A 26,182-nucleotide genomic window follows, 5' to 3' on the forward strand; every position below is an offset into this window, starting at 1 on the left:
TTTAAATACTATCAATCAAATGTAGACCTGAAGGGTCATGCTTTCATTTGGTGGGGGGAGGGGAGGGAGGGGATGTCTGCGTGTTTTAGAAAGAGAGAATGAGAGAGAAAAAAATTACATAGAGGTAAAGAGAAAAAAGAAGAGAGAGAGAGAGAACTGGATTGAGTGAGAGTGAGTAAGAAACTGAGAAACAATTTGACGAGGAAGTTGCAGTGGAGAAGGTGAAAGTTCTGATGGAGAAAAGAATGAGCTTCTTAACATATCAACCATAAAAGACTCAAAGATAAAGGCACATTTATATGCGTCCATATGACAGTGTTTCCCAAATTTTTGACCTATGTGTACCCCTTCTAGAATTTTCGTAACGCTGAGTACCCTTCGCCCCCTTCCAAAAAAAAAAAGACTTATTAACAATAAAAATTTATTTTATGTTTGTTTTGTAGGCCTATACAATCTAAAAAAATGGAAACATAGTTTTTACATTGAAAAAGGGGGCGTGTCGACGGAAGTTATAACATCTCTATCCATTTCTTTGTAGAAATTTCTTAAAATGTAAAATAGAATCGTATCTGATTTTGTAAAAACTTTTTAAAAAATAATAAAAATAGTTTAAAACTTATATTTTATTCTACTTTATAAATTAGATAGGTATTATTTTTTTTATCAAAAGAGTTAACTATGTGCAACGCTTACCCCCTACAACTTCTTCCCATACCCCTGGGAGTACGCATACCCCACTTTGGGAAACACTGCCATATGCAAATGTTTCGGCATTTCCTCTTCATCCATCATTGCATGTAACAAAAAGGTGCATCCATTTCCCTAAAGACATTTTCCTCTCACCAAGGGAATGAGTTTCGGCAATAGCCAAACGTGGATCTTGGGAAAGGTTTCAAAGGGAAATCAATCTACTAGGAACAATGATAGCAGCGACGTGGCCAAAGCGCTTATCTTAGTTATAAAATATTAATTTCAGAAACCAAAATACTGGGTCGGATGCTGATAATGTCAAGGTTGATAAAGTTGCCGATAATAGCGCCTTCAATGAGGTTGTTTTTTTATTACACCAATTTAAAGATCTTCTGTTTAAATAGAAAAAAAAAGTTGTAAAAGATAACACAAAACAATAGGTAGCTGTTCAATTAGTCGTTGTGTAAAGTACATTTTTACGACTTTCCATTAGTAGGTCTACAAAGATCTATGCGAATCCACATGCAACCTCCCTGGAGACTACATATGTAACTGTTGAAAACACATGTATAATACTCTCATATTTAGGAAGTCCACATAGCTATCAATAATATTAAAAACCATGTTTTATATAAACTTAAGTCAGATATTGGCGGTAGTGGTGGTGAAACTTGGCAAAATTTGTATAATGCATTAGTAGGACAATTTAGTCAGAAATTAAGCGTGCTTGGATGAAAGCATCATTTCCTAAGGCCTTGTTTATATAACTGGTAGAAGCCCACATTATCTCCCTTGAAGAAGCGAACAACACAACATCAACATGGTAGTATAGTGTATGTATGTATCGACACACACACACAGGGGTGCCAAAGTAGGTCTAAAGTGCTAAAACAAAAAAAAAAAGAGAAACACGTATAGATTTACTGCATTTTTTATACTGAGAGAATAAAAAGAAATGATTAAAAGTACATACTTGCTTGATTAAGAATAAGTAATGTTTTAAGTGAAAGGAAATATTTATGCGACATTTGTTTTTTTGTAGAATAAATGCAGTAAATGTATGCATTTTTTAATATTTTTTTTATCTGTTTACTTATTTTTGCGCACACACACCCAGGTGTGAAGTTGTAGCAACTATTACAGAGCATTAATTCAAAAACAAACACATGAGGTTACAAAAAATCATTTATTCTCATCATGAGTTTTAAAGACTTTTTATTTTCTAATTTGAAATCATTTGAATTTTCTTTGGCAGCAATGTCCAGTACAAAACTCAAAAGAAAAGAGTATTTAAAAACATGTATATAGATATATATTTTATGTACATTTTCTTCTCAATGTCTGAAACAAAATAAATGTGACCTCTCTTTTTATTTTAAAAATAAAAATGATAAAAAGTTTGAGCCTATGGTACATTGAAAGACAAAGTGTACACTTGAAATGAAATATGTTGGTATAAAGGTTTTTGATTCAGTTTCATTATCTTATGTGTTGACCAAGTAGGTGAGAGGATTAAAAGGATCAGATAATCAAAAGCAAACTTTTGTAGTATAGCCTTGGAACAAGTAAGTCAAAATGGCAAAGAACCTACTATAAAGAAAGAGAATGTTAAATGTAAAAGAAACTAGGGAAAGATAACTCAAGTAGTCAATGGTGATCTTCACATCAAGGCAGAATACAGAGAAGTCCAAAACATGTAACAAAGGCTCTAATGACAAGAAAACAAACAAAAATTAAGGGAATGTTCAAAAGACTATGAATCAGTTTATCAGCACATTTTACACAAAGTATCAGTTTTTTTTTTTAATGTGTTCACATTATAAAATGAGTAGGAACAAATATCCATAAAATGCATTACTGGAAAAGATCTTTAAAAAAAAAAAAAAAAAAAAAGCTGAAAAATTATGCAAAAAAAAATTCTCACTTTAAAATAATGTGTAGCATATTTCAAAAACAATGACTGCTGTTATTTATGTCCTTGATTTTTTATGATATCAAAACTCGGCAGATGATAATTCTCTCATAAACTTTCAACATTAAAGAAAATTAGAATCATTTTGTCAGACATATTGCTGTCATATTTGTATTTAGTATTAATCTACATAGGCCAAGTGGAACCAAAAAATTCTTAAAAAAAAAAAAGATGAACAGGAAAAATCTGGGCAACCAGCAGCAAGTATTACCAAACATCCATAAAAATATTTATGGCCAGATGATAAAAAACTCCATAAATCTCACAGAGAATGTTGTGGCTTTTGTTCCACTTAAAGTTACAAAAAGGCAAGGTGAAAAAGAATGGAGTTTCTAGTATAATAAAACACCTCATTTAATTTAAAAGTTCTTGTTTAAGATTTCATTAAAGTTTGAAATGCTAAATAAAGAGACCATTAAGATTAGGCATTTTTTTGGTATTTATTTTTAAAAAATCAAGAACTCCAGGCACTTGAGGATATTTTATGCAAGGATCAGTTAACCTTGTGACGAAATCCTTTCATCTAAGTATACATTTTAAAAAAAATAAACTACACTTCAGTGTTTTATAAGAAAGCTATGAATACAGTTGCATTGTCTTTACAGATGCTGTATGTAGTATATATTGAATGATAATTAAAACATATTTAATCAAACAAGAATTTTTTTTTCCTTTTAACCTAACAGAAAGATGTACAACATTTTTTTCATCAAATTTCTGAAGTTAATAATGCTGTAAAAATCCTGTACAATTGTAAAAATATATAGTTACAAAACTTTAATAAGAGTATAAAACAGTTATAATACCCTAATGAAAATTTAAAAAAACATTTCATAGAGTCTTAAAAGCCAGAAAGAAATAAGATTTCCACTAGATCTTGTGGAACAGATCAATTTATTTGTAGCTGACCCTTTTACAATGTCTAAAGCTCAAATGAAAAGGTTTTTGGAGTCACAAATAAATTTTCTTTCTGCAATACAGTTTTCCTAATAGTTTACAATTTTGTAAATACATATGTATTGAATACGTCTTCAATATAAATTGATAAGAATAGTGTCATACCAGTCGTTGCCAAAATATTTAAATTGTGACAATAGGATTAGGGGGGGGGGGGGGGGGGGGAAAAGGCTAAAAAAAATGTTTAAATAATAAAAATAATAAAAGTAATAAAACATCAATAGTTAATTTTTAAAAAGGGAAAATACAGAATTTCCAGATCACTAATAAGTTATAAAATACTAAGATTGTGGCAGTGTGTATATAAAACACTCCAAAAAGAAACTCATCAAGACAAAGGTAATGTAGCATTATGTCACAAAAGTAGGAAAGATATATTAATGAGATCATCAGACTGCATAGCAAAGAGTATGGCTAAAAGAACTCAACTGGTCTAGTATATTTGAGTCTGGAGTTCATCCAAGTAAATACATTGCTCCTAGAAGTAAAAAAAAAAAAAAAAAAAAAAAAAAGATTTCTATTGCAGAATTAAACAAGAATTGAGTGAGTACATATGTCCATGTCATATGCATATATATGTTTTGTAAGAGTTTCATTAGCAACTCATTCTTTCTCTTTCTTAATTACATTTGTCTAAATCAACAGAATCTTCAACTAATGCGTATGTTCTTCAGTCTTAATAGAATAGAGCTAGAGATATAAATTTCTTTTTTAGCTTCAATTTATCAAACAAGTCATTCTTATATTCTTATTATTTTTTTAAATTGCCTTTGTGTATCACACCTTTCCTGCTTACAGCATGCTCAATGTGATATAGTCCAATCTCTTAAGTGAACCAGTAGGGGGAGGGAGGATCCGGAATAAGGTTGGTTTGCTGCCTCACTCAGTCAGGTTCTGAACTTGAACCCCCTTGATAGGTAGCTAGGTGTTTTTTTAATTATAACAATAATAGTTGTAAAAATTCAGCTATAATATAATAGCATACTTTAAATCCAGGAATTTAATACAAATACATTTTTAGTTTACAAATGTATTTCATTTACTTGTGAGTCAACATAAATAGAATTGACTTGTGAATGAACATAATAGATATCTTCAACATAAAAAAAGACGAACAATTTTTCATTGCACAAAATATTAATGGTATGCAAACATAGTGTTTATTTGTTTACTTCTAGGTTGTAAAACATGTTAATATTGGAATGTACATTTTTACATTATGTTAAGAGGTAAAAATTCTTGCTAGAGAATACCAATTGTATAATTTGGCTATTGCTCATAATTTACTTTGTGTGACCTATAATTACAAACTGAGCTACAAAATTGGCGAAACCGATGAAAATCAAGAATCCATGAAAAGTGATTTTGATCCAACTGAGAGTTCTGCTCTGATAAGATGAGACTAGATACACAGCACAGGGTAAGGCTATAGCATAGGAAAATCCACAGAATCCACCCACAAAACTGAAAAGAAAATGAAATCAATTGAATTACACTAAAAATTTTTAAGAATTTTTATTTTCCTTTTACTTTAGATAATATATTATTTAAGAATGTTTATTTTTTTCTTTTAACTTTAGATAATATATTATTTAAGAATTTATATTTTTCTTTTTAACAATTTCAATGTATAAAAAAAAACATTTTATGACTTGGATTTTTCTGAAACTTTAGAAAAAAAAGGTGTCTAGTTAAGCTAAAAAATGTATGAACAAGTAAAAGAAAAACTACAAGCATTGGCAACAAACTTGTTTTGAGAAATACTATTAAACAATACTATCAAACTGTATTAGTCATGTAATTTTTAATGGATCTTGCAACAGCAAAAATTAAAAAAACAACAACATTTTAGCAAATAAATGACAGGATATAATTTATCTGATTTCTGAAATATCATTAAATATTTGGGGCATGGTGGCTGAGAGGTTAAGTGCTTGGCTTCCAAACCTGGGGTCCAGGGTTCAAATCTTGGTGAAGACAGGGATTTTGAATTTCCGAATTTTTAGGGTGGCCCTGAATCCACCCAACTCTAATGGGTACCTGACTTTAGTTGGGGAAAGTAAAAGCGGTTGTTCATTGTGCTAAAGAAACAGATGACCATAACATCATCTTATCTAACCTATACATCGCAAGGTCTGAAAGGGGAACTTTATTTTACTTTTTATATATTTAAATTTGATTGTAAGATTTTAATTTATTTATAGTAAGCACTTTATTCTTATCACTTCAAATCAAAAAAAAAAAACAAAAAAAAACAATGGCACGAAAACAACAACTTAGTAAATGTACCTGATTATATGGCCAATGGAAGGGAGAAACACAGCAAAAACAACAGACAATGCAACAATGATGATGTTCAGCAATACCACATGTTTCAAACTGAGTATGAGAAAAGGAAATTCACTATTTGAAATTTATTAAGTAAACAAGCAAAATACAAAAAAAATACTTTTTTAAAAAACAAAGCTTATATTAAGTGTATCAATTAGTTTGGATCAGTTGTGTATTTAAATTTGTAATAGATCTAAAGCTTTTAGCTTTCTCAATATGCTATGATCCTATCACTTGTCAATACCAGTTGAAAAGGCGTGGGGGAAAAAGAACAGCGTATCTTGGTGATCGTTTTTAAAATATAAATGAATTCGAACTCATGGGTTAAAGCCTTCTCAGGCTTCTCAAGCCAACACAGTAACCACTCAGCTAGCGAAAAGGGTATGAACATGGAAGATTGTAGAGTTATCTATTGTTTCTATTTCATGTTTGTGTTCATTGTATAGTTATCAATTGTTTCTATTTCATGTTTGTGTTCAATACCCTTCCGATGAGAGGACTAATTCAGCATATACCACCACTTCAGTCAAGTACTAATTCTTTATCTTGTTCAAGAAGCCAATCAAAATAATTAATTACCAATAGTTAATTAACTGTTTGATTAATTTTTTTCTATTCTTGTATTGTCAGGTAAAAGATATAATTGTGTGAAATTTCAGCTTGATCTGAGATTGGGTGAGGGAGAAATAGCATGTACAAACATTTTACCAGACAGACAGAGTGAGTTGATATAAGCTTTGTTAAAACATGCTGATTGTATAAAACTTGAAACAAATGAGGAAGAAATATATTTTTTCCCTTTCTTTACATCAGCCCAACAAAGTTTTTTTTTCTAAGAATACAGAAAATCTTCAAACTTTTTAAAAGAGTTGATCTTTAATGAATAGAATTTTTAAACATAAACTTTTAAAGAATATTTATTGAACACAAAGAGTTTGATATAAATATATGTAGTCAACAACAATGACAGTTTCTAGAAAGTGACAATTATATGTCTCTTTCAAAATATTAAAAGGGGGCGCAGTGGCCGAGTGGTAAAGCACTTGGCTTCTGAACCTGAGGTTCCCAGGTTTAAAACCTGGTGAAGACTGGAATTTTTAATTTTGTGATCTTTAGCCACCTCAGAGTCCACCCACTTCTAATGGGTACCTGACATTAGTTGGGGAAAAGTAAAAGGGGTTGGTCATTATACTGACCATGACACCCTTGTTACCCTTGAGCCACAAAAACAGATGATCATCTGCCCTATAGAGCACATGGTCTGAAAGAGCAACTTTACTTTACTTTTTTTTTATAGCTGAATTCAGACAGATTAGGGGATGTTCATAAGAATAAAGGGGAGTTGGGAAAATGTGTCTTTGGAGGGTTTTTAAAAATTTTGTTGATGAACTTAAATGAGCTATTGAGCTCAGGATAAAAAATATAATGACTTGTCATCAAGAAAATAGCTAATTAATAGGCTTGCATTTTTTTTTTAATTACAAAAATGGTTAGTCAATAAGCAATTGATAAGTTGGTGACTTTATATAAAGGAAATGTGGATATTTTCAGAGTCTGGGTTATTTATTTAAAGTCTGATTTAAAATTCAATGTTACCTGGGCCATACTGATCGAAACAAGAAATGCAAAAGTTGTGCTCTAATAATAAATGTCAGAAGAGGCAAGACACACAACATCTGGAAGAACAGTCCAATGCGAGCAACAAAGGCCATAATGTCTACAGAGGCTATGTTGTTCAGGAAGTTCTAGGACATGACATGAAAAAAAAAGTATAGAATAAAATAAAATATTTTTTATTTCATTTAGCTATACAGATTCATTATGCTATCTAAGTGAAATTCTTATGACATTGTCTTTTACATTTTAATCAAAGTGTTTCTAAACAGTGAAATGATGCTTAAAATTTTAATTATAGCCAAATATTTATTTAAAATTAATAATAGTAGGTGTTAAATATAAGCATTTCTATTTAACAAGATAATGAATAGGCCTACAATTATGTTCAGTATATCAAGTCATTTAATTTACGACCCTAAAGTTAACATTCAAGTTTAGGTTTTAGTACATAAAGCTTTCTGTTTCTTAATTTTTTTTTCAAGCAAGCAGAAATTTCATTTGCGTTATAAGAATCAAATGCCCAATGGTGAATTAAAAACAAGTTTATCCTTTTTTTTTCTTCACAGCAGCTAAATTTTCAGCAAACAAAACTAACGTCACATCTATTTGTAAAGACTCACATCTTCAATGCATGATTTATGTAGAGGAAATGAAGCATAGAAAACAGCACCTATCAAAGTGTAGGTAATGCAAACTAAGCAATAAGCAATCAGCAAGTCTCTGGTCTGAAAAAAGAGAAATGTCGTAGGTTTTAAAAACTTGTGGCTTCACATAAAAATTAAAAATGTTCCAATCCAGTCGACTCTAATTTTATTAATACCTGAATGAACTTTACTTACATTATTTTCTGGATATTTTTGGTTCCGCACAATTGAGATGACTGCATTTTGCAATAAATATGCCAGTGCTGCTACCCCTGTCAGTGCAGGGAATGACCATTCAGCCACTGGCATCAAAAGAAGGAAAAAGAAACTCTAATTACAATTTGCTGTTGACAGTTTTAACAGTTCTTAACTAATTATAAATAATCCTATAAGATTTATCACAAATCTGTTGGTTAGATCAGTGTTAGAAACAGATCAATAATACAGCCAAATTGATAATATCCTATGTCATTTAAGATCAAGTGTCACTGGTTAGATCAATATCAGGGACTACATGTAATACAATAAAGTTGTCAATTCATTCTTACGCTCAATGGTAATCTAGAAGGAAGTTAATTTGGAGACAAAGAAACAGTTACCTGGGCTGTAAGAAGGAGAAAAATCATGGTTCTTGTTAATATCAATATGCATTCCCCATTGACCAGCCTTGACCAACACAAAAACAATCAGGTAAATTACAGAAAGAGTACCTAAATATATTGAAAACATATTTATGAACAAATTTTTGTGCATTAGTAGAATCACTAAAATAATGTCAAAGCTTAATTGATTAAATCTACAAAACAGTATGCACATTTGGCATGCACTATGTCGAAAGACTTGCACTGTATTGATAGGCTTAATAAAACTTCAATAAAATGGACTATAAAGTTTCAATCTAATTAAATTATCTAATTACATTATTAACTTACCAAAAGAATTGAACTTGGTAAAAAATGTTGGAGATTTAAAATTGATGAATGGAAAAATAAGAAGAATCAAATAAAGTGGAATAGTTTTAGTCTCATCCCACAACTTGGCAAATACATCATTATTGAATATCACAATCTCTGTCTTATTGTAACATGTAGCTGAAACATTTCAAAACAATAAACAAATTCAACATATCACAATCTCTGTCTTATTGTAACATGTAGCTGAAACATTTAGAAACAATAAACAAATTCAACTACAATATTATATACTTTCACAAGAGCAAAGTAAATCTAAAATAGAAGTTTTCCAAAACAAAGTATTTGGATTAGTTTTTAAATTTAATTCTTGTAGCTTAACACATACAAACAAAATTGATTAGCTGTTTAAATTTCACTTAATTATATAACTTAACTACATTTCTGGTTTACTAACAAAAAATGGTTAATAACAACTTTTAGAGTATCTGATTAGGCTATTAAAATGTTTTAAATTTTATTTAGCATTTTTACAGCTTAGTTGGTTTCTTATTTCTAAATTATTACAACTTTTAAAACTTCACTGTACATACATACTTTCTAACACTCTTGTAAGGTGGTAAAACTCTAGCTTGAGATGAGATGTCAAAATAAATGAGTTAAGAGATACTAAAACCTTAAAACTATCAGACTTCCACAAACTTTCAATTTGATTTTGAGTTTACTGCCTCTGTTAAGATACACCTCAACAAGGATATTAAGGGTAGCTCTCTTTATTTAAGAGTTTTGTTTTTTATTGATACTACTGCCTCCATATAGTCTTATGGTTTAAATAACATTTATTGAACAGATTTAAACTCTACATACCATCAGAAGGAAAAGACAGATATGAATGAAAACTTCCATTAGGTTCATGAGAGCCAACCTTCACATGACCTGATAACATAAAAAAATGTAACACCAAATATTTGACTTAGAACCAAACTTCTTCAACTATATTAAAAACAAAAGCTTCAGACTAAGAGGAAAATAAATAAAATGAAAAAGAAGCAAACAAGTGTACTTTTTTAAAATTCTTACAGCCTGTGTAGCACAGGAAGTCTTTATGAAAGCTAATAATACTTCAGAAAATTAATTAGAGACACTGCTTTCCAATACAAGATTTTGTTATATGAAAAAAAAATGGCTTCAAAAGATATCTTTATTAATATGTATATGGTAAAAAAAAACATTGTCATAGTGATGAAAATCAAAAATAATTACTGTATATAAAGATTCCAATGTGATAAAGAAAATTTGACATTAGAATCCAGTATACGATACAGCCTCCCAATAAAGTTAACAATGAACAAAGAATAGCCACTCCCTCTGTAATTCTGCCCAAGTAGCATTTGACAGCATCAGAAAATTCAACAAGAGCTTCACCTAAAATAAAACATTTTCTCTGTTACATTATTTATATTATTCATAAAATATAAATATTCATGGAATACACTTTATAAAAGAAGAAGAAAAAAGTAGCTTTATTATTTTTTTTATTTTTTTGTAGAGTGCAATTTCTTACTATAAGCATGCTCAACATGCTATGGTCCAATTTCTTTTGTAAACATGTGGATGGAGGGGTATCTGGAAGAAGGATTTTGTGCTACCGCTAAGAGATCTTCAAACACAACTCAGCCTGAGTCAGGATTTGAGCTCAATCCTCTTTGATAGGTGGCCAAGCAGTAAATGCCACTCAATCACAAATCCCACACAGATGTGTTCACAATTTTATTTTGGAAATTATTCTTGCATTCAGTTACAGCACTTACTAATTATTTCTCTTTACTAATTCCACACAATTGTGTTCATAACTTTATTTTGGAAATTATTCTTGCATTCAGTCACAGCACTAACCAATTATTTCCATTCACAAAGCCTAAAATGGAGACGTGGTGGCAGAGTGGTTAGGCACTTGGCTTCCAAACCTGGGGTCCTGGGTTTGAATCTAGATGAAGACTGGGATTTTGAATTTTGGATTTTTGAGGGGCCAATGAATCCACCAGGAGGCGCAGTGGCTGAGCGATAAAGGTCCCAGGTTCGAATCCTGGTGAAGACTGGGATTTTATAATTTTGGGATATTTGGGCACCCCTGGGTCCACCCAGCTCTAATGGGTACCTGACATTAGTTGGGGAAAAGTAAAGGCGGTTGATCATTGTGCTGGCCACATGACACCCTCATTAACCATAGGCCACAGAAGCAGATGACCTTTACATCATCTGCCCTAAAGACCACAACATCTGAAAGGGAAACTTACTGAGTCCATCAAACTCTAATGGGTAACTGCTTTTAGTTGGGGAAAGTAAAGGCAGTTGGTCATCATGCTGGCCACATGTCACCCTACTTGTTAACCATTGGTCAAAGAAACAGATGACCTTAAGATCATCTGCCCTATAGATCGCAAGGTCTGAAAGGGGAACTTTACAAAGCCAAAAATGAATGTTAACAATTTGAAAGTTATAATTTCAAAATGTCAGCTGCATATTTTTAATTTTAGTAAAATTGTCATAAAAGAGAAACAATTATACAGAAATGAAATTAATGACTAAATTTAAATATATTTTATTTGTACATATAGTTTAAAAATGCCATAGTGTTAATGCTAGAAAAATATCATAAAAATTTTACTTTATTATTGCTAAAGTTTGAAATGAACAATGTGCATACAATTTTTTACTAAATATAGGCTCTGTACTTATATTTATAATAAGACACAGATATGACATCATGCAAATGTTATATGGTTTATGTAATTTAACTTTAAAATTTCTTGTCCATAAATTATATTTTTAACAATATTTAGTGCTAAATTTTAAATATTATATTTATATGCTACATACTTATACAAAGTTACTTTTTCTTTATGTCTCTTTTTCTACAAACTATGAAATATTTTGAAATGGCTCTATGTATCACAATACAATTTGTATCAGCCCTTCCGTGTGTTGTATATGTGAATAATTGTATGAAATTGTGAATTTACATCTCAGAATATAGAAATTTAATCCTTACTTGTAAATAGCTCTTTTAAATGAATAAATTCAATTTAGAGAATTTCTAATGATGGATACTTAGTTACCTCCTAAATAATGGCAAACTTTCAATACTCTGTAGGTGGTGTAGGCCATTATACCAGCCATTAACACCAACAAAACTATGCCATTGATAAATCCAGCCTAAGGAAAAATAGACAAGACAAATAATACAGTATGTATGTTATGAGTAGTAATAGAAATAAAATACTAACATTAAGAATTTTTTAATTATTATTCATGATATTATACTTTCAAAGGAAAACTTTATAAGAAGCTTTTCAATCAAGGTGATTACAGATAAACAAATTGATTCCAACAAACCTACCCTAGGCTAGACACTGTTCGGATCCTTAGGAAACTGCACAATTTTTCACAATTTAAAGCTTCAAACTAATCCATTAGAAACCTAGATTTTTGTTTAAGAAATGATAAACACCTGCAACTAATTTTTGTACTAGTAAATCAAAATGCAAATACACTTCAAGAACTATCTATTGAACTGAAATGTGTTTATATTGTGCCATCATTACCTGCTTAATAGTCCAAGGCATGCTGAGTAGTGATGTCCCCATCATTGTATTCCACATTGAAAATCTAAACAGACAATGATTGAATGTATACTAACACAAGTTTCTGCAATTCAAAGAGTCTATCACTTGGTTAGCATTATTGTTGTTTTTAAGCCTAATATATACATATAAATAAAATAAAACAATATATATGCATGATATAGTTTCCTTTTACTAGCCTACTGGTATATACTAACATTGTCACAATGCTGTGTTGGTTGCCTGTTTGCACTGATATAGATGTATAGTCATTGACCACTGCAACAGTCTGTTTATAGTAATTGACATTATTTTAAAACAAAAGAAATACATATCACAATTAAATTTATGAAACTTTTAATTTATCTTCAATCAAAATGTAAAAAGAAAAACTAACAGCTTTATTAAAAAAAACTGTTTTTAAAAATGCAATTCAAATGTAATTAAGTGCAAGGTTGAGAATAGACAAAAAATTTTTTTTAGATAAAAATATATAAGTAAAATTGAAATGAAGTATAACTCATGAAAGACCTGAACAGTAGTGTGAGGTGTTCTGCCAAGCAGACGACTTCTTTCATCTTCTGAACTATCACTGCTATCATCATTATTTATCACCAAACCATCCAGAGATCTAAATACATACAAAACAAGGTGACAAAAGGAAGCTTGTGTTATAAACTCAAAGAAAACCCCTGTAAGTCATACTGACAATTTAATTACAAAATTATACCTAAATTGCATTCACAAAAGTGAACTTGAAATCATACAATATGAAACCACTATAACCATTAACATAATTTGGAGGAGGAAAAGGAGGATCTTTGTTAACTTCTTTGTAATCTTTTTAGAGGGGGATAAACTAAGCTCCATACATCTATTAAATAACCAGAACTGGCTTTTTAAATCTCATTTTTAAATTAATTTATGTGTGATGTATACAATATGTATACTTTTTTTTTTTTTTATTTGGGGCACAGTATTAAAAGTAACCATTGCATGTATAAATATATTTAAAAATAGCTTTTTACGTACTGTGTTTAAATGGTTTAGAGACATGTGCATAAAATATGCTAACCATTTTAAAATATGTATGCTTTCAAAAGACTAAACATAGCTATTTCGAGCATGATGAAGTCAATGGTAAGATAATCAGATATTCAAAAGCACTTTCTTTATTTTGTACATTAAATCTAATACATGGAAAGAAAAATGGCACAGAAAAAGTAGTAGTTGTCTTTATAGGGTCAACTAAGAGAATATTGTGTACCTAAGTGCTTTATGTTAGCTTCCTCTGAATAATTCAATATAAATTATGTCCCACCCAATCTAATTTCTTAATCTGAGATAATTATTTTAGAAAACATTTAGTTTCAATGAAAAATTGATTTCCTTTGTTTGCAAAGTGTTTTCTTAAGTGAGTTTTATTGATTGACACCAGTTTAATGATTAGATTAGAAAATAAAGGAAAGGTCAAGGAAAGGGGTATACTCTCTCTGTTTTATTTCACTGGGGAAGCATTTAATAGTACTTTCAAAAATGTTTTAATCTATAATACCAATGGTCTCTACAGTTTGATCTAGACTACTAGGCAAATAGTATACTTAATTGACAAGGTAGGATCTTATCCTTAAATCTATCTCTCTGTAATTATTTTCTGCACCCAGAAGGAATTATTCATTTTTCCCATTGGTATTTCACTAGCCTGTTAGGGTTAAACTTCCATAACGTTTTTCTTTTAATTTGACAATGTTGTAATTGGTAGAGATAAATGCATGCCCTTTTATATAACACAAATCAAAGTTTATGAACCCAAAAATTAAGTTAATTTAATGGGTCAAATCTACGATGGTATCGTCAATCAGGAGAGAAAGAGTTAATTCCTATTAGATAATGTTTGTGTGTAAACTTCTGTTTTTAAATAAATAATACTCTATAAAAAATTTTTTTTATTTCTTTGGTAAATGTTTTGTCTGTTTCTTTAATTAAACAATCATTTCTCCACATCACTCAATTTATTTTGTATTTGTTTCTTTAGCTAAAGCATCAATTCTCATCACCAAAAGTATAGTGTATTTGTGTTTCAATAGGTACAGAACCAATCATCACTAAATGTATTGTGCATCTGGGTTAATTTTATTTAAAGCATCCATTCTCCTCATCAATAAATGTATTTTGTATCTGTTGTTTTTTTTACTTAAAGCATCAATTGTCCTTATCAATAAATGTATTGTATATTTGTGTTTCTTTAGCTAAAGCCTCAGTTCTCCTCATCACTGGCAATCCAGAACACAAACCACATGACCAGGCAGCCATCCTGTTCTCTAATACCAAGTCAGATTTTAGGATATTGTCTTGTTATCTTATCTTATATAATACAGATGTTACTTCAAAAAAGATGTCATTTTGTGTTTCTTAGCTAAGACATCTACTCTCCTCAACACTTAAAGTATTGTGTATTAGTGTTGCTTAGCTAAAATATCAATTCTCCTCATCACTGTATTACTTCTTTAAATAATTGTATGTTAAGTTTTCAATGTATTATTTTATGAACAACTAACTTGTTTAGTGTTTTATAACCTAAAATATGAAAGAACGGAATGGAATCTTGTTGTGTGGTTTGCATTCTGGATCGCGATCTTGATAGTTCTGGGTTTGAACACTGCCATCCCCCACTGTTCTGCATGATCTTTGGGCTAAAATGTAATTATCTTCAATCATGAAGGAATGTTGGCTAACTTACAAGTTAAGTCAAGAACAGCATATAAAAGATTAGCAACATGTCTAAATACAAGTCAAGTAAATATGGCATCCCAAATCTGTTGATATTGAATTCGGCAAGTCTTGAACAGTCATAAAGAATTTGAAACAGTTTCCTCTTCTTCCGAGCTGCAGGGTCACAATGCAAAATAAGAAAATGGCCCATAATGCATTGTGCCATAAACAATAGCTTGTTCAAGCCTGGATAGCTTCCATTGTTCTACTTCTATTTTTTTTAAATTTATTGTATGTATTATTGCTTCTTTACTTTTTATTCTTCTGTGTTTCTAAGTTTTTGTGATTTCACTAATGATGTTACTTTAATATGATGTGAATATTAATTTGTTATAAATCTCATGGCTCTATTTTGAGTGTGTTATAGTTCCTCTGTGTTTTCTTGAGTTAAGGACTCCCAAAAAGAGGATGCATATTCTAATATTGGTCTAACCAAGGTTAAATGGCATTTTAGTTTTATGTTCTTGTTTGATATGCTGGAGGTTTTAACTAGTAGTTAATATTAAGTTCATCATCATCATCATCAAACTCCGTTTGAGTGAGGGCTTGAGAGGCTCAAATCCTCTCTTGCAAAAGCCCTGGACAGAAACCCTGCTGTCTTGCGTAGTGCATAAATGTCGCCATACAGGTCAAGAATTTTTGGTTTCCCAGACCTGTTGAGACAAAGATCAGCAAGTCTGGGGCAGTCAAACAATATGAGGCACAGTTTCCTCTTCCTCCCTGCAGCGGGGGCACCGTGAATCGAAATTTGGCCATAGCCGTGAGAAGTATGCCAACAGGATAAAGGCCTGCACTGTGCTATAATAGCTTGCTCAGGCCTGGACAGCCTCCACCACAGGGAAGTGCGTCAGGGCGCCTCATGCGCTCCCAGACTCCATGGGCTTTTTGGGAATTGTCCCAGCACTAAAACCACTTTTCCACTTCTGTTTTTTGCATTATAGCCAGAGCATGATGAAAAGTTACAGCCTGTTCAGTGGGTGGAATTTGCCCTCCCTGGTGGGCCAAGGAGTCTGCAACAGTGTTGCCAGTCACACCTATCTGACTCGGTACCCACTGCATTATTAAGTTAATATTAATAATCTTTATTTGTAAAAGAAATTCCAAAAGTTATCAAACAAACAAAAATTCAAAGCTATATTAGCCTATAAATAAATTAAATTTAAAATTATTAAATTTTTTATAAATAAAAATATTATGTTACAAATATGAAATTAAACATTTAAATTAGAAATAGAATCTAATATATAAATATAGATGTATAGATCGAAGTACCTTTTCCTTTGTGAGTAAATTGGTCTAAATCTAGATTCATAAGATTCAGATTGATTGGGTTCGTTGGTCATAGATGACTGAGTCTGATTGTTGTGAGTGTGAATACAACGATCAGTCTGAGACTCATTCTCAGATGCAATCGTAGACATGATATCTATTCTGATATATCATATAATGATTTTTTTTTCAAAATCTATTCTGATATATCATATAATGATTTTTTTTTCAAGTCTTGAGACAGCAGAAATTACTAAAGTCAAAGTAAAAATTACCAGTGAAACCAGTGTAAGGACTAAGGTAAGTTACTAACTAAAAGTAAAAGTTTAATAAAAATAAAAAAGTCTAAATTAAAAGTAAAAAGACTTGGATCATGAATGTCTTGAAAAGTTGTAGAACTACTAGAATCTAGGTCATTCATAACAAAAAAAGGCTATCTCTCTGTTAATTAATAATCAACTGTGCTGTTACTTTCTGCTGATACAGACTCACTAGTCTAGATCTTGACTACTGTAACTAGTTTAATCTAGATCTCTGGTGGTGATATGGTTAATTTTTACCACTTGTGAGTGGCTCGCGTACAGCGGTAACCCTTTAGAAACTAGATCTAGTATGTTTATCATCAAAGAGGGTCAAAGGTCGAGTGTCTATTTTAACGTGTAAGTGCTAGTGAGGTTGTTTTTTTTAAAGGCCAACAGTATTTTTACATTTTTCTGAATTTCTAAATTTTATTCCATCTGCAGCATTTGAGGTTTTTTTAATAATTAAATAATAGGTTATCATTAAAACAAATTTAGATATATTATAGATCCGTTTAACGTTCTTATCAAACTTTTTTTTAAAAAAAAAGCAAATACATCGACTAGATCTATATGAGTATATCTATATATAGTCTATGGTCCTGCTAAGTGGATACTACAAAATACCTTGGCATACATAGGTCATGGATATTTTGGAGTTGAAGGCCGAAATAAAGGTCAACGTTAACGTAAACCAAAGTGTCAACAGCATAGCTGGTAAAACAACTGCTGCTTTTTTAATCTAATCTAGTTCTTCTCACTTTTCTTTTTATTTTCATAGCCAGTGGTCCCTCTAGCATTATGAGCTGCTGTGCGCGCGAGCCCATGGCTCCTCACAACATTGAAGTAATTTCAACAGCGCCGTTTGATGGTCAAAAACCAGGAACAAGCGGTCTCAGAAAGCCTGTCGGCGTCTTCCAGCAACCTCACTATACCGAGAACTTCATCCAGGCTGGATTAATAGCAGGCTTGGGAGACAGGCTGAGGGGATCGAGTTTGGTAGTTGGAGGAGATGGGAGATTCTTTTGCAAAGAAGCTGCCCAGCTGATTATAAAAATTGCTGCGGCTAATGGGGTAAGTGTAACACTCCTCCAGTCACTTTTAGGCCTAAATCTAGAAAAATAATCTAGATTTAGATGTATATAATTCTGGGTCGTCTATGACTTTGTGTCTGATATGTATAGTTATAATTTAAAAAAAAAACAACAGATGTTACTTCAGAAAAAGATGATTTCTTCAAAAAGATGATTTTATCTGTGTGTCCCTATTTAGGTCAATCAAGTCATGCATGTTAATCAATGCCAAGTCCCAAGTCATTGGTGTTCCTGACTGACTTAGGAAACCCATTCCATGCTCTAATAGCACTAGGGAAGAAGGAGTATTTGTACAAATAAGACTAAGACTGCCTTATTGATCCTTATGGAAATTCGTTGTTATTACAAGGACTCTTTTCTCATATAAAGACAACATAACAGAAACATACACATAGAACAGACACAACATGAAGAGTTCATTCAGCGACTACATACAGGCATCTTGGTCCTGTTCATGTAGCGTTGATATAGTCTGACTGAGTAAGGTACTAACAAGTTTTTGTACAGCTCTGTTCTTGTTTTGATTGACAGCAGTCGCCCTGATGTAGTTCTGATGGAGCAGGTGGCCGTTGTCTTCCAAGATTTTTTTGATTTTTCTTAAACACTTTTGCTCAAAAATTCATTTAAATATGGTAATGTTGTGAGTGTGATTTTTTAAGCCCTTTTTATGGTGTTTTCTTGGCGGCACAACAGTTTAAATGAAGCATTGCCTTGCCAACAAGTTATTCCGTATGTTAGCAGATTTTACATAGTCGCACTGTATAAAGTATCTAGGATCTTCTTATTTAGTTTAAAGCTATTGAGTTTGTTTAGAAAAAAAAGTCGTTGGTGGTCCAAGGTGGTCTTCCCATGAAAGCTAGTTATCAATGATGACGCCTAGATATTTGTATGCTTCACTAGCATATATGGAACAAGGAATGTGCCTTTATCTTTGTGTCTTTCTGAGTATTTTATTAGGTTTTGTTTTTGTCTTTGAAGATTATGGTTCAGTTTTTTATGTATAATTGCTACTTTACTTTTAAGTCTTCTATCCTGAAGGGTCTCTAAATTTAATGATTTTGCTAAAGGTGTTACTCTAATCAAATGTGAATATTCGTTTGTTATTTGTTATGAATCTCACTGCTCTATTTTGTGTCTGTTCCAGTTTTGGACATAGCTGGTGTGTACTGCTAGTATATATATATATCATAGTTCTCTTTATCTCTTTTTATATCTATTTATTTATTTATATATTTAATCTGTAGTTTAAACAATATTAATTTAATAATAACTAGATTCTACATGAAGAAAAATAACTTTTAAAAAATATATATTTTTCTTAATGGTCTAGTTTCTAGATATTATATACTACAATCTATTTATTCACTCTAATCTATTTGGCATATTTTTGTTAGAAACTGCACCAATAGACAGCTAATCTTCTCCAGAAGCTAGAAAATATCAGTGTTCTTTGTTATGTTTCTAAGAAAAAGAAAAAAGTATATTTTAATTAAATGAGACCAATATTTAAGTTATAATACTCTTTGACTTTTACAAAACAGCAGAAAATATATACCTACTTTCCTCTAAGACAATAGAGAAAAGGAAAGTCCTTTAAGACATTATCATCTCCTATGTAAGTTTTCTAGCACTGTCATCTAAGTTAAGATCCTGGGGCATAATAAATACTTGATTTTTTTTTTATCTTGAAACTTAAATTGTTAAATTTCAATCCCTCATTCTGCAAATAAAGTTTCATTTTATGACCTTGAGGTTTGAAGGCAAGTGAAATAAAGTTCCCATAGTTCTGTAATCTTAGGCTCACTATATATAGGCTGCTGTGTGGTAAGCACTATGGCCGAGAGAAATAAAAAAGTTTAACATAAAAAAGATAGTGTGATAAATATTATAAGCCAAGTTACTCGCTGAGAGTAACGCCGCACTGACTAGCGCACACTGAAAGAGTTAAAGAATGTTAAGTAAACTAGAGATGGTTTAGCTTAGGGGTGCCTTAATAATCAAAATGAAAATCTTAACCTCCAAAGATTTGAGCCTAAGTTTAGTAATTAATTTGCTTTAATTACTGCCATATTAAAAGCTCCAGGTGTAAAGTCTCAAACTTGAAATCTACATTACTATTTATCATAGTTGAAGATATTTTTTATATGATGACTCATTTTACCAGGTTTCCAAGGTAGTGATTGGCCAGAATGGAATATTATCTACACCAGCTTGCTCTCATATAATCCGCAAATATCAACTCGATGGCGGCTTTATTCTCACAGCAAGTCACAACCCTGGGGGACCCAAAGGAGACTTTGGCATAAAATATAATATTGAAAATGGAGGTACTGACCATGAATGAGCTAATTCTACAACATTTTATTTTTCCTGTATGAATAACATCTTTAAAAAAAAAATCAGATTGCTTAATGTCATGAGAGATGTTGCATTGGTAATCAAGGGGTATTGTTAAATCTGTGTTTCTTTGTTGTTGTTGTTGTTTTTTTCAATCCATAATAAGGGGAGATAAGTATAAATAAATATATTAAATCTTATGCAATCATGCTCTAAATGTACATTTTGTATGAATGAAGATAGGATTAAGACTAGTGTTTGATTTGTAGTACTGGTACGTAGTTGCTGATATTCACAGAAGTATGTAATTTTACTATGAAATTTTTTAAATTTATAGAACTTGGAATAATGTTTATAGCTTTCAAAGATTTTTACATTCAAAAAGTAAATTTTTTTTTTTTGGTTTTGTTTTTTAACTAGGTCCTGCTCCTGAATCTGTCACCAATAAAATCTTTGAAATCTCAAAAACAATCAGTGACTACAAGATAGTTCCTAACTTAAAGGTGGACATCTCCACACTCAACACCATTGCTTTCAAAATATGTGGAAATGATTTCACTGTGGAAGTCATAGATAGCACCACTGACTATGTTCAGCTGATGAAGTCAATATTTGATTTTACAACCCTAAAAAACTATGCAAAAACCAAACGACTGCTTTTAAATGGCATGAACGGAGGTGTGTGAGTAGAATTAGTGAACTGGTACATTTGAAAAATTAAGTAGATTTAATCTTTTGATGATAAACTGAATCCAAACTTTGAATCAAGTTGAAGACCTGAAATTTCAATTAGAATTTCAAAGTGTTTGCAAGTCTACTCATCTATGAGTCACTAACATTTGTTGGGAAAAGGAAATGGAACTGTTAAATATAGAAGGGAACTTGCTTAACTTTCTATACTTGAGCTTAAAATTTTAACCTTTTGGAATTGACAGAATCTAAGCTATTTTTACCTAGAATTCCTTTAAATCAAAAGAAAAGCCAGTTGTTGAGACAACTGATGATTTCTTTTTCTATTATTACAGCAATTTTTCCATGAAGGTAACAAACAAATATCATGACTAGCTTAACTCTTTTTAGTTTGACCATGAGTTGCTGCCACAATGTTTATTGTATAAGTATATATGGTTATATTTATGCTTTATTTAGTTCAATATTTAAGGAAGACTAATCTACACTTGTATTTGTATTTCCATCTGCTATCATAGAATAGTAATTAGAATTTATTTATAAGTTGTAGAAATTATGTTTTTCTTTAGGTTATCTTATTCAAGCCCTTTATCCTTTTTCTCTAATTCAGTGTTTTTTTTTTGTTTTTTTTTAATATTTCAATGTAAGTGAGAGAAGACAGGGGCAAACATTTTCTATGAAAAAGTATTTTGAGTCAATTTTGACTAGTTTGAATGCTAAACTATATATATTTATATAGGAAATATATGTGTCTTAACACGTTTTGTATTCAATATTTCTTTATATATTTATTTATCAGTCACCGGTCCCTACCTTAAAAAGATTTTTGTGGAAGAGTTGGGCTTACCAGCTGATTGCTGCCTTAATGCTGAACCCCTTCCAGATTTTGGAGGATCTCACCCAGATCCTAACCTAACCTATGCCAAAGATTTGGTCGATATTATGAAGCAGGGCAAACATGATTTTGCAGCAGCTTTTGATGGTGATGGGGTATGTCTGAATGTTTGAATGTCATGTTCTTATCTGTGTTTATATATGTTATTAGTAAACATTATGTAATGCCCATGCTGCCTTACAATTATTAAAGGTAACAAAAGTTGTATTGGTTTTTAAAACTTATCTTATAGATTACAGATCTTACTTCAAAGGAAAAGATAATTACGTCCTAAGTTGTAATATTTGCTTTTACACTATACACTCATCATTTTCTCTAGAGAGTTCACTTATTGATTTAGCTAAATCTGTAAAAATTATTGATGAAATTCATCTGAGAACATTATTATTTAAACTAAATCAGCATGTCGATTTCACGTTACATATGCTGGAAGAAACATCTAGAAGAAAGCTTTTTTCTAAATAACATTTGAACATGGAAACAATTGCAAAATTAGCTTTGTCAAGTATTCTATTGCACCTAATTTGGTTTAATGCTTTATAAATGTAATAGTACTACTTTGCTTTCAAATAACCTTTCCTTAATATTTTCTAAATTTAATATTTTTGGAGTTAAAATTATTTTAAATAGATTTTTTTGTAATTTGCATAAAAAAAAAAAAGAAGGAATCAATTCATTACATTTTGGTTTGCTTTTTTCTTTTTTCAGGATCGAAATATGATTTTAGGTCATAATGCATTTTTTGTAACACCTTGTGATTCCCTTGCTGTGCTGGCTGCTAACTTAGAATGTATTCCTTACTTCAAGACTAATGGAATAAAAGGATTTGCTAGGAGCATGCCTACTTCAGAAGCTGTAGACAAGTAATTCTTTTTTTTTAATATTCATCTACTTCATTTGCATTTCTTAATATGGAACATTCACATGTCAGCTTTAGTTTCTATCCTTGTGTCCAAAAGTGAAGTTACCACTGCTGTCTAATTTTTAGGTTTTTTGGACATTTCATCTCTCTTTATCTGTAACCAATGGCACATCTGTTATTAACACTATTCATTCACACCATCAGATCTATAATCCTACTTTTTCTTATTTTTCTTTTGTATTTAATGGGCCACCCATTAGTTCTTGATTTTCCCCATCTTCATCCCTGTGTACCAAATAGGGAATGTGTCACTTATTGAAAGTTTATTTCAAGGGTTGCTCTTGTGGTTAGTACCATAAATACATAAGCAACATTATAAGTATTTCAACTTTAAGATAGTGAAACTACAATGAGTACTTAAGGTTGAAATTACCATTCAACCTTAAGTGTATATGGTGAATGTAATTGATAAATATTTCAAAGTATTTCCCATGGAATAGTTTATTTTCATTTTTATTTCAATGCTGAACTAAAGAGTTGCACAACTTTCTGGTAAAGAGTGCTACCAAGTTCCAACAGGCTGGAAATTTTTTGGTAATCTTATGGATGCTGGCAAAATTAATCTTTGTGGTGAGGAGAGTTTTGGTACAGGATCTGATCATATCAGGTTAGTTTTCTTTAACTGTTAATAAGTTTGACAGATATAATACAATGGTGATGTGTCCGATATTGGTTAAATAATACAAATGTTAACTTAGAATTAACACACCTGACCCAGTCATTCAAACATCAGAATTCAACAAAAGTAGTATTTATATACCAGGTATATTCCAATTTCACAGTGGCTATATGTTTCTCTTTTTAATTTATATACTACTTATTTGGTTTTAGAGAAAAAGATGGTATCTGGGCAGCCTTGGCTTGGCTGTCTGTTTTAGAACACACCAATAAAAGTGTCAAGGATGTTTTAGTACAGCACTGGGTAGTCTATGGAAGAAATTTTTTTACCAGGTAAGCTCCTAGTTGAATTTTTAGTCAACATCAAAACACAATGTCAATTTAAACAAATGAACTACCCCTATATACTATGTTTTTTATATATACATTCAATAGTTTCATGCCGAATCCCACATTTAGAATTTTTTGTTGAATGTATGCCAATACACATTAGCTATGTTGAACAATTTTTAAATAGTTGAACAGGCTAGTAATCAAAGGGTATATTTAAATAAATGTTTAATGATTAAATTGTATTTTAACTCAGATATGACTATGAAAATGTTTCATCTGAATCCGGAGACAAAATGATGGAACTTCTGACCAAACTGATAGAAGATCCTAAAACAAAAGGTATGACCTTCTCTGATCCAACTGGCAAGTCTTATAAGATGGCCAATTTGGACAACTTTGAATACAAAGATCCAATAGATGGAAGCATTAGTAAAAATCAAGTAAGAGGTCACAATCTATTTCTGTTTTAAACTCATGTTTTGTAGCCTAAATGTTTACATCAGATCCTAGCACCTTTACAGTTGATGATTCAAATATTAAATAAAATTATGATCAATCTTGAAAGGAAATCTATAGCCTTAATTATTTTGCAGGGTATACGATTTATGTTTGAGGATGGCTCCAGAATCATTTATCGTTTAAGTGGAACAGGTAGCTCAGGTGCCACAATTCGTATCTATGTGGAGGGGTATGAGAAATATCCAAACCCCCAATTGTATCACCAGGACGCACAGGTTTAAGTTTTTTTCAAATTGTTTACCTTACTGTTTCTAAATTTAAACCTGTTATGAAATGTATCTTACTAGATCAGCAAAACAATCATTTCTTTTTTCTCTTGCAAAGTGCTTTATGTTTATACTTTTTATTCCATCATTTAAAAAAAAACAACAGCTGTCTCTAAATGTTTCTGAGTCTTAAACTCTGTATTCTTAAATTTAATTCACTTGTCCAGCACAGCTGCATGATATAAACAACCAGATATAAAGTCACTTGTCCAGCCCAGCTGCATGATATAAACAACCAGAAAAAAAATATGAGAAAACATAGTTACCCACTTTAGAAACCTGTGACATTTTTTAATTAGCAACTGTTTTACCATAGCATTCTTATTATGTATAATAAATAGGTTTGTTTGGTTCATTATGTAAATTCTTATTGAAATTGTGTAAGATTAGTTTCTGCTTTTCTTGTCCACTGACAAAAATTGTATCACTGAAGTACACATTCTCCCTAAACCTTGACTAGGCAACTGGTTCTTAGTAGCTTTTGAATTGGAACTCTGGCCATTTGTGTTGTAAGATCACAGCGCTTACTACATGATAAAAATAGTTTGATACAAAAGCCAACCACAAAGCTGTTTAATTTAATAGTTTATAAATAGTACTCTTCAGTTTATGGAAATCAATGTTGCATTTAATTGTTGTTTTTTTTTCAATTTTATTTCAGGAAGTCCTTAAGCCTCTAGTGACTATTGCTTTACGAACATCGAAACTGAAGGAATTAACTGGTCGTGAGGAACCTACTGTCATTACATAATCATCATTATCTCCCCTTACTATTGATTTGAAACCTCTTAGTGACTTTTACCTACCCGGAGTATTTTAGATTTACATGTATTCATCCCTGTGCAGCCAAATCTTGTGAATAAAGTTGTTTTACCTTGACTTCATTTTGTCTGCCAAGTTCATTTTGAACTTAGAGTTTTATTTTGAAAGTTCTCTCCCGTACTAGTTATGTCCCCTAAAACAATATCTCTACTTTGTATGCTCTCAGTGAATGTGTTGAATGAGGTTTGGTTTATAAAGACTTTTACTGACTTGCTGGAGCTTATTAAAGTTGTTGATAACTATTTAGTTCATTCTCTTTGATCTCTGTGCCCACATCTCTGTACTGTACACTTATGTTGATTATCTGGTTTTATCTCAATGGCAGTTTTATTTCTTTTAACTGAGGAAGAAATGTCACTATTTACATTTGTTCTTACTCATTGGTGATCAACATTGTTCAAGGAGAATTCTGTTTAGATTGTTATTTGTTTGAAACCATTTCTGTTTGTGATCTAAAAGCTTGTTATTGAGAATGGCTGTTATCAGGTTTTTACCTAGAAATAAAGACAAAACAATTGTATTTCATTTTCCTTTCATTTTATTGTTTGAAATAACAGAACCAAAAATGTTTATATTATCCCAGATTTTAAATAAGGATCCA

At 31.1% G+C, this 26,182-nt stretch overlaps 2 protein-coding genes across 4 annotated transcripts; one reads left to right on the forward strand and one right to left on the reverse strand.

The window, feature by feature from the left end:
- Positions 1-1,878: 1,878 nt before the first annotated feature.
- LOC106064352 (sodium-coupled neutral amino acid transporter 9 homolog) lies at positions 1,879-17,427 on the reverse strand. Of its 2 annotated transcripts, XM_056028934.1 has the most exons (15): positions 17,258-17,427; positions 16,790-17,039; positions 13,277-13,376; positions 12,964-13,034; positions 12,728-12,791; positions 12,242-12,338; positions 10,386-10,547; positions 9,990-10,058; positions 9,144-9,302; positions 8,811-8,921; positions 8,407-8,513; positions 8,188-8,292; positions 7,547-7,695; positions 5,909-5,998; positions 1,879-5,083 (listed from the first exon to the last, which is right to left on the reverse strand). In XM_056028934.1, the coding sequence occupies exons 2-15, from the start codon at positions 16,936-16,938 to the stop codon at positions 4,903-4,905; spliced, it is 1,614 nt and encodes a 537-aa protein (XP_055884909.1). In that variant the 5' UTR covers positions 16,939-17,039; positions 17,258-17,427; the 3' UTR covers positions 1,879-4,902. The 2 variants fall into 2 exon arrangements, with proteins under 2 accessions (XP_055884909.1, XP_055884908.1); XM_056028933.1 differs by having other exon boundaries at positions 16,790-17,427.
- LOC106064351 (phosphoglucomutase-like) lies at positions 14,340-26,101 on the forward strand. 2 transcript variants are annotated; one of them, XM_013222880.2, is made up of 12 exons: positions 14,340-14,358; positions 17,020-17,086; positions 17,867-18,159; positions 20,344-20,506; positions 20,937-21,194; positions 22,006-22,196; positions 22,810-22,964; positions 23,499-23,630; positions 23,855-23,974; positions 24,228-24,414; positions 24,568-24,708; positions 25,421-26,101. In XM_013222880.2, exons 3-12 carry the CDS (start codon positions 17,887-17,889, stop codon positions 25,508-25,510), a joined length of 1,710 nt encoding a protein of 569 aa, XP_013078334.1. In that variant the 5' UTR covers positions 14,340-14,358; positions 17,020-17,086; positions 17,867-17,886; the 3' UTR covers positions 25,511-26,101. The 2 variants fall into 2 exon arrangements, with proteins under 2 accessions (XP_013078334.1, XP_055884907.1); XM_056028932.1 differs by lacking the exons at positions 14,340-14,358; positions 17,020-17,086 and having other exon boundaries at positions 17,769-18,159.
- The last annotated feature ends 81 nt before the right edge of the window (positions 26,102-26,182 follow it).

The sequence above is a fragment of the Biomphalaria glabrata genome, chromosome 5 (assembly GCF_947242115.1).
Source record: "Biomphalaria glabrata chromosome 5, xgBioGlab47.1, whole genome shotgun sequence".
In the NCBI taxonomy this organism is placed as follows: domain Eukaryota; kingdom Metazoa; phylum Mollusca; class Gastropoda; family Planorbidae; genus Biomphalaria; species Biomphalaria glabrata.

Coding starts and splice junctions, on each gene's coding strand:
- LOC106064352 (XM_056028934.1), bottom strand. CDS start 16,938: ATGTCTACGATTGCATCTGAGAATGAGTCTCAGACTGATCGTTGTATT. Junction 13,377..16,789: donor ATTTACTCACAAAGGAAAAG/GTACTTCGATCT, acceptor GTATGTATTTAG/ATCTCTGGATGGTTTGGTGA. Junction 9,303..9,989: donor TCTGTCTTTTCCTTCTGATG/GTATGTAGAGTT, acceptor GAAATGTTTCAG/CTACATGTTACAATAAGACA.
- LOC106064351 (XM_013222880.2), top strand. CDS start 17,887: ATGAGCTGCTGTGCGCGCGAGCCCATGGCTCCTCACAACATTGAAGTA. Junction 18,160..20,343: donor AAATTGCTGCGGCTAATGGG/GTAAGTGTAACA, acceptor TCATTTTACCAG/GTTTCCAAGGTAGTGATTGG. Junction 21,195..22,005: donor TTTAAATGGCATGAACGGAG/GTGTGTGAGTAG, acceptor TTTATTTATCAG/TCACCGGTCCCTACCTTAAA.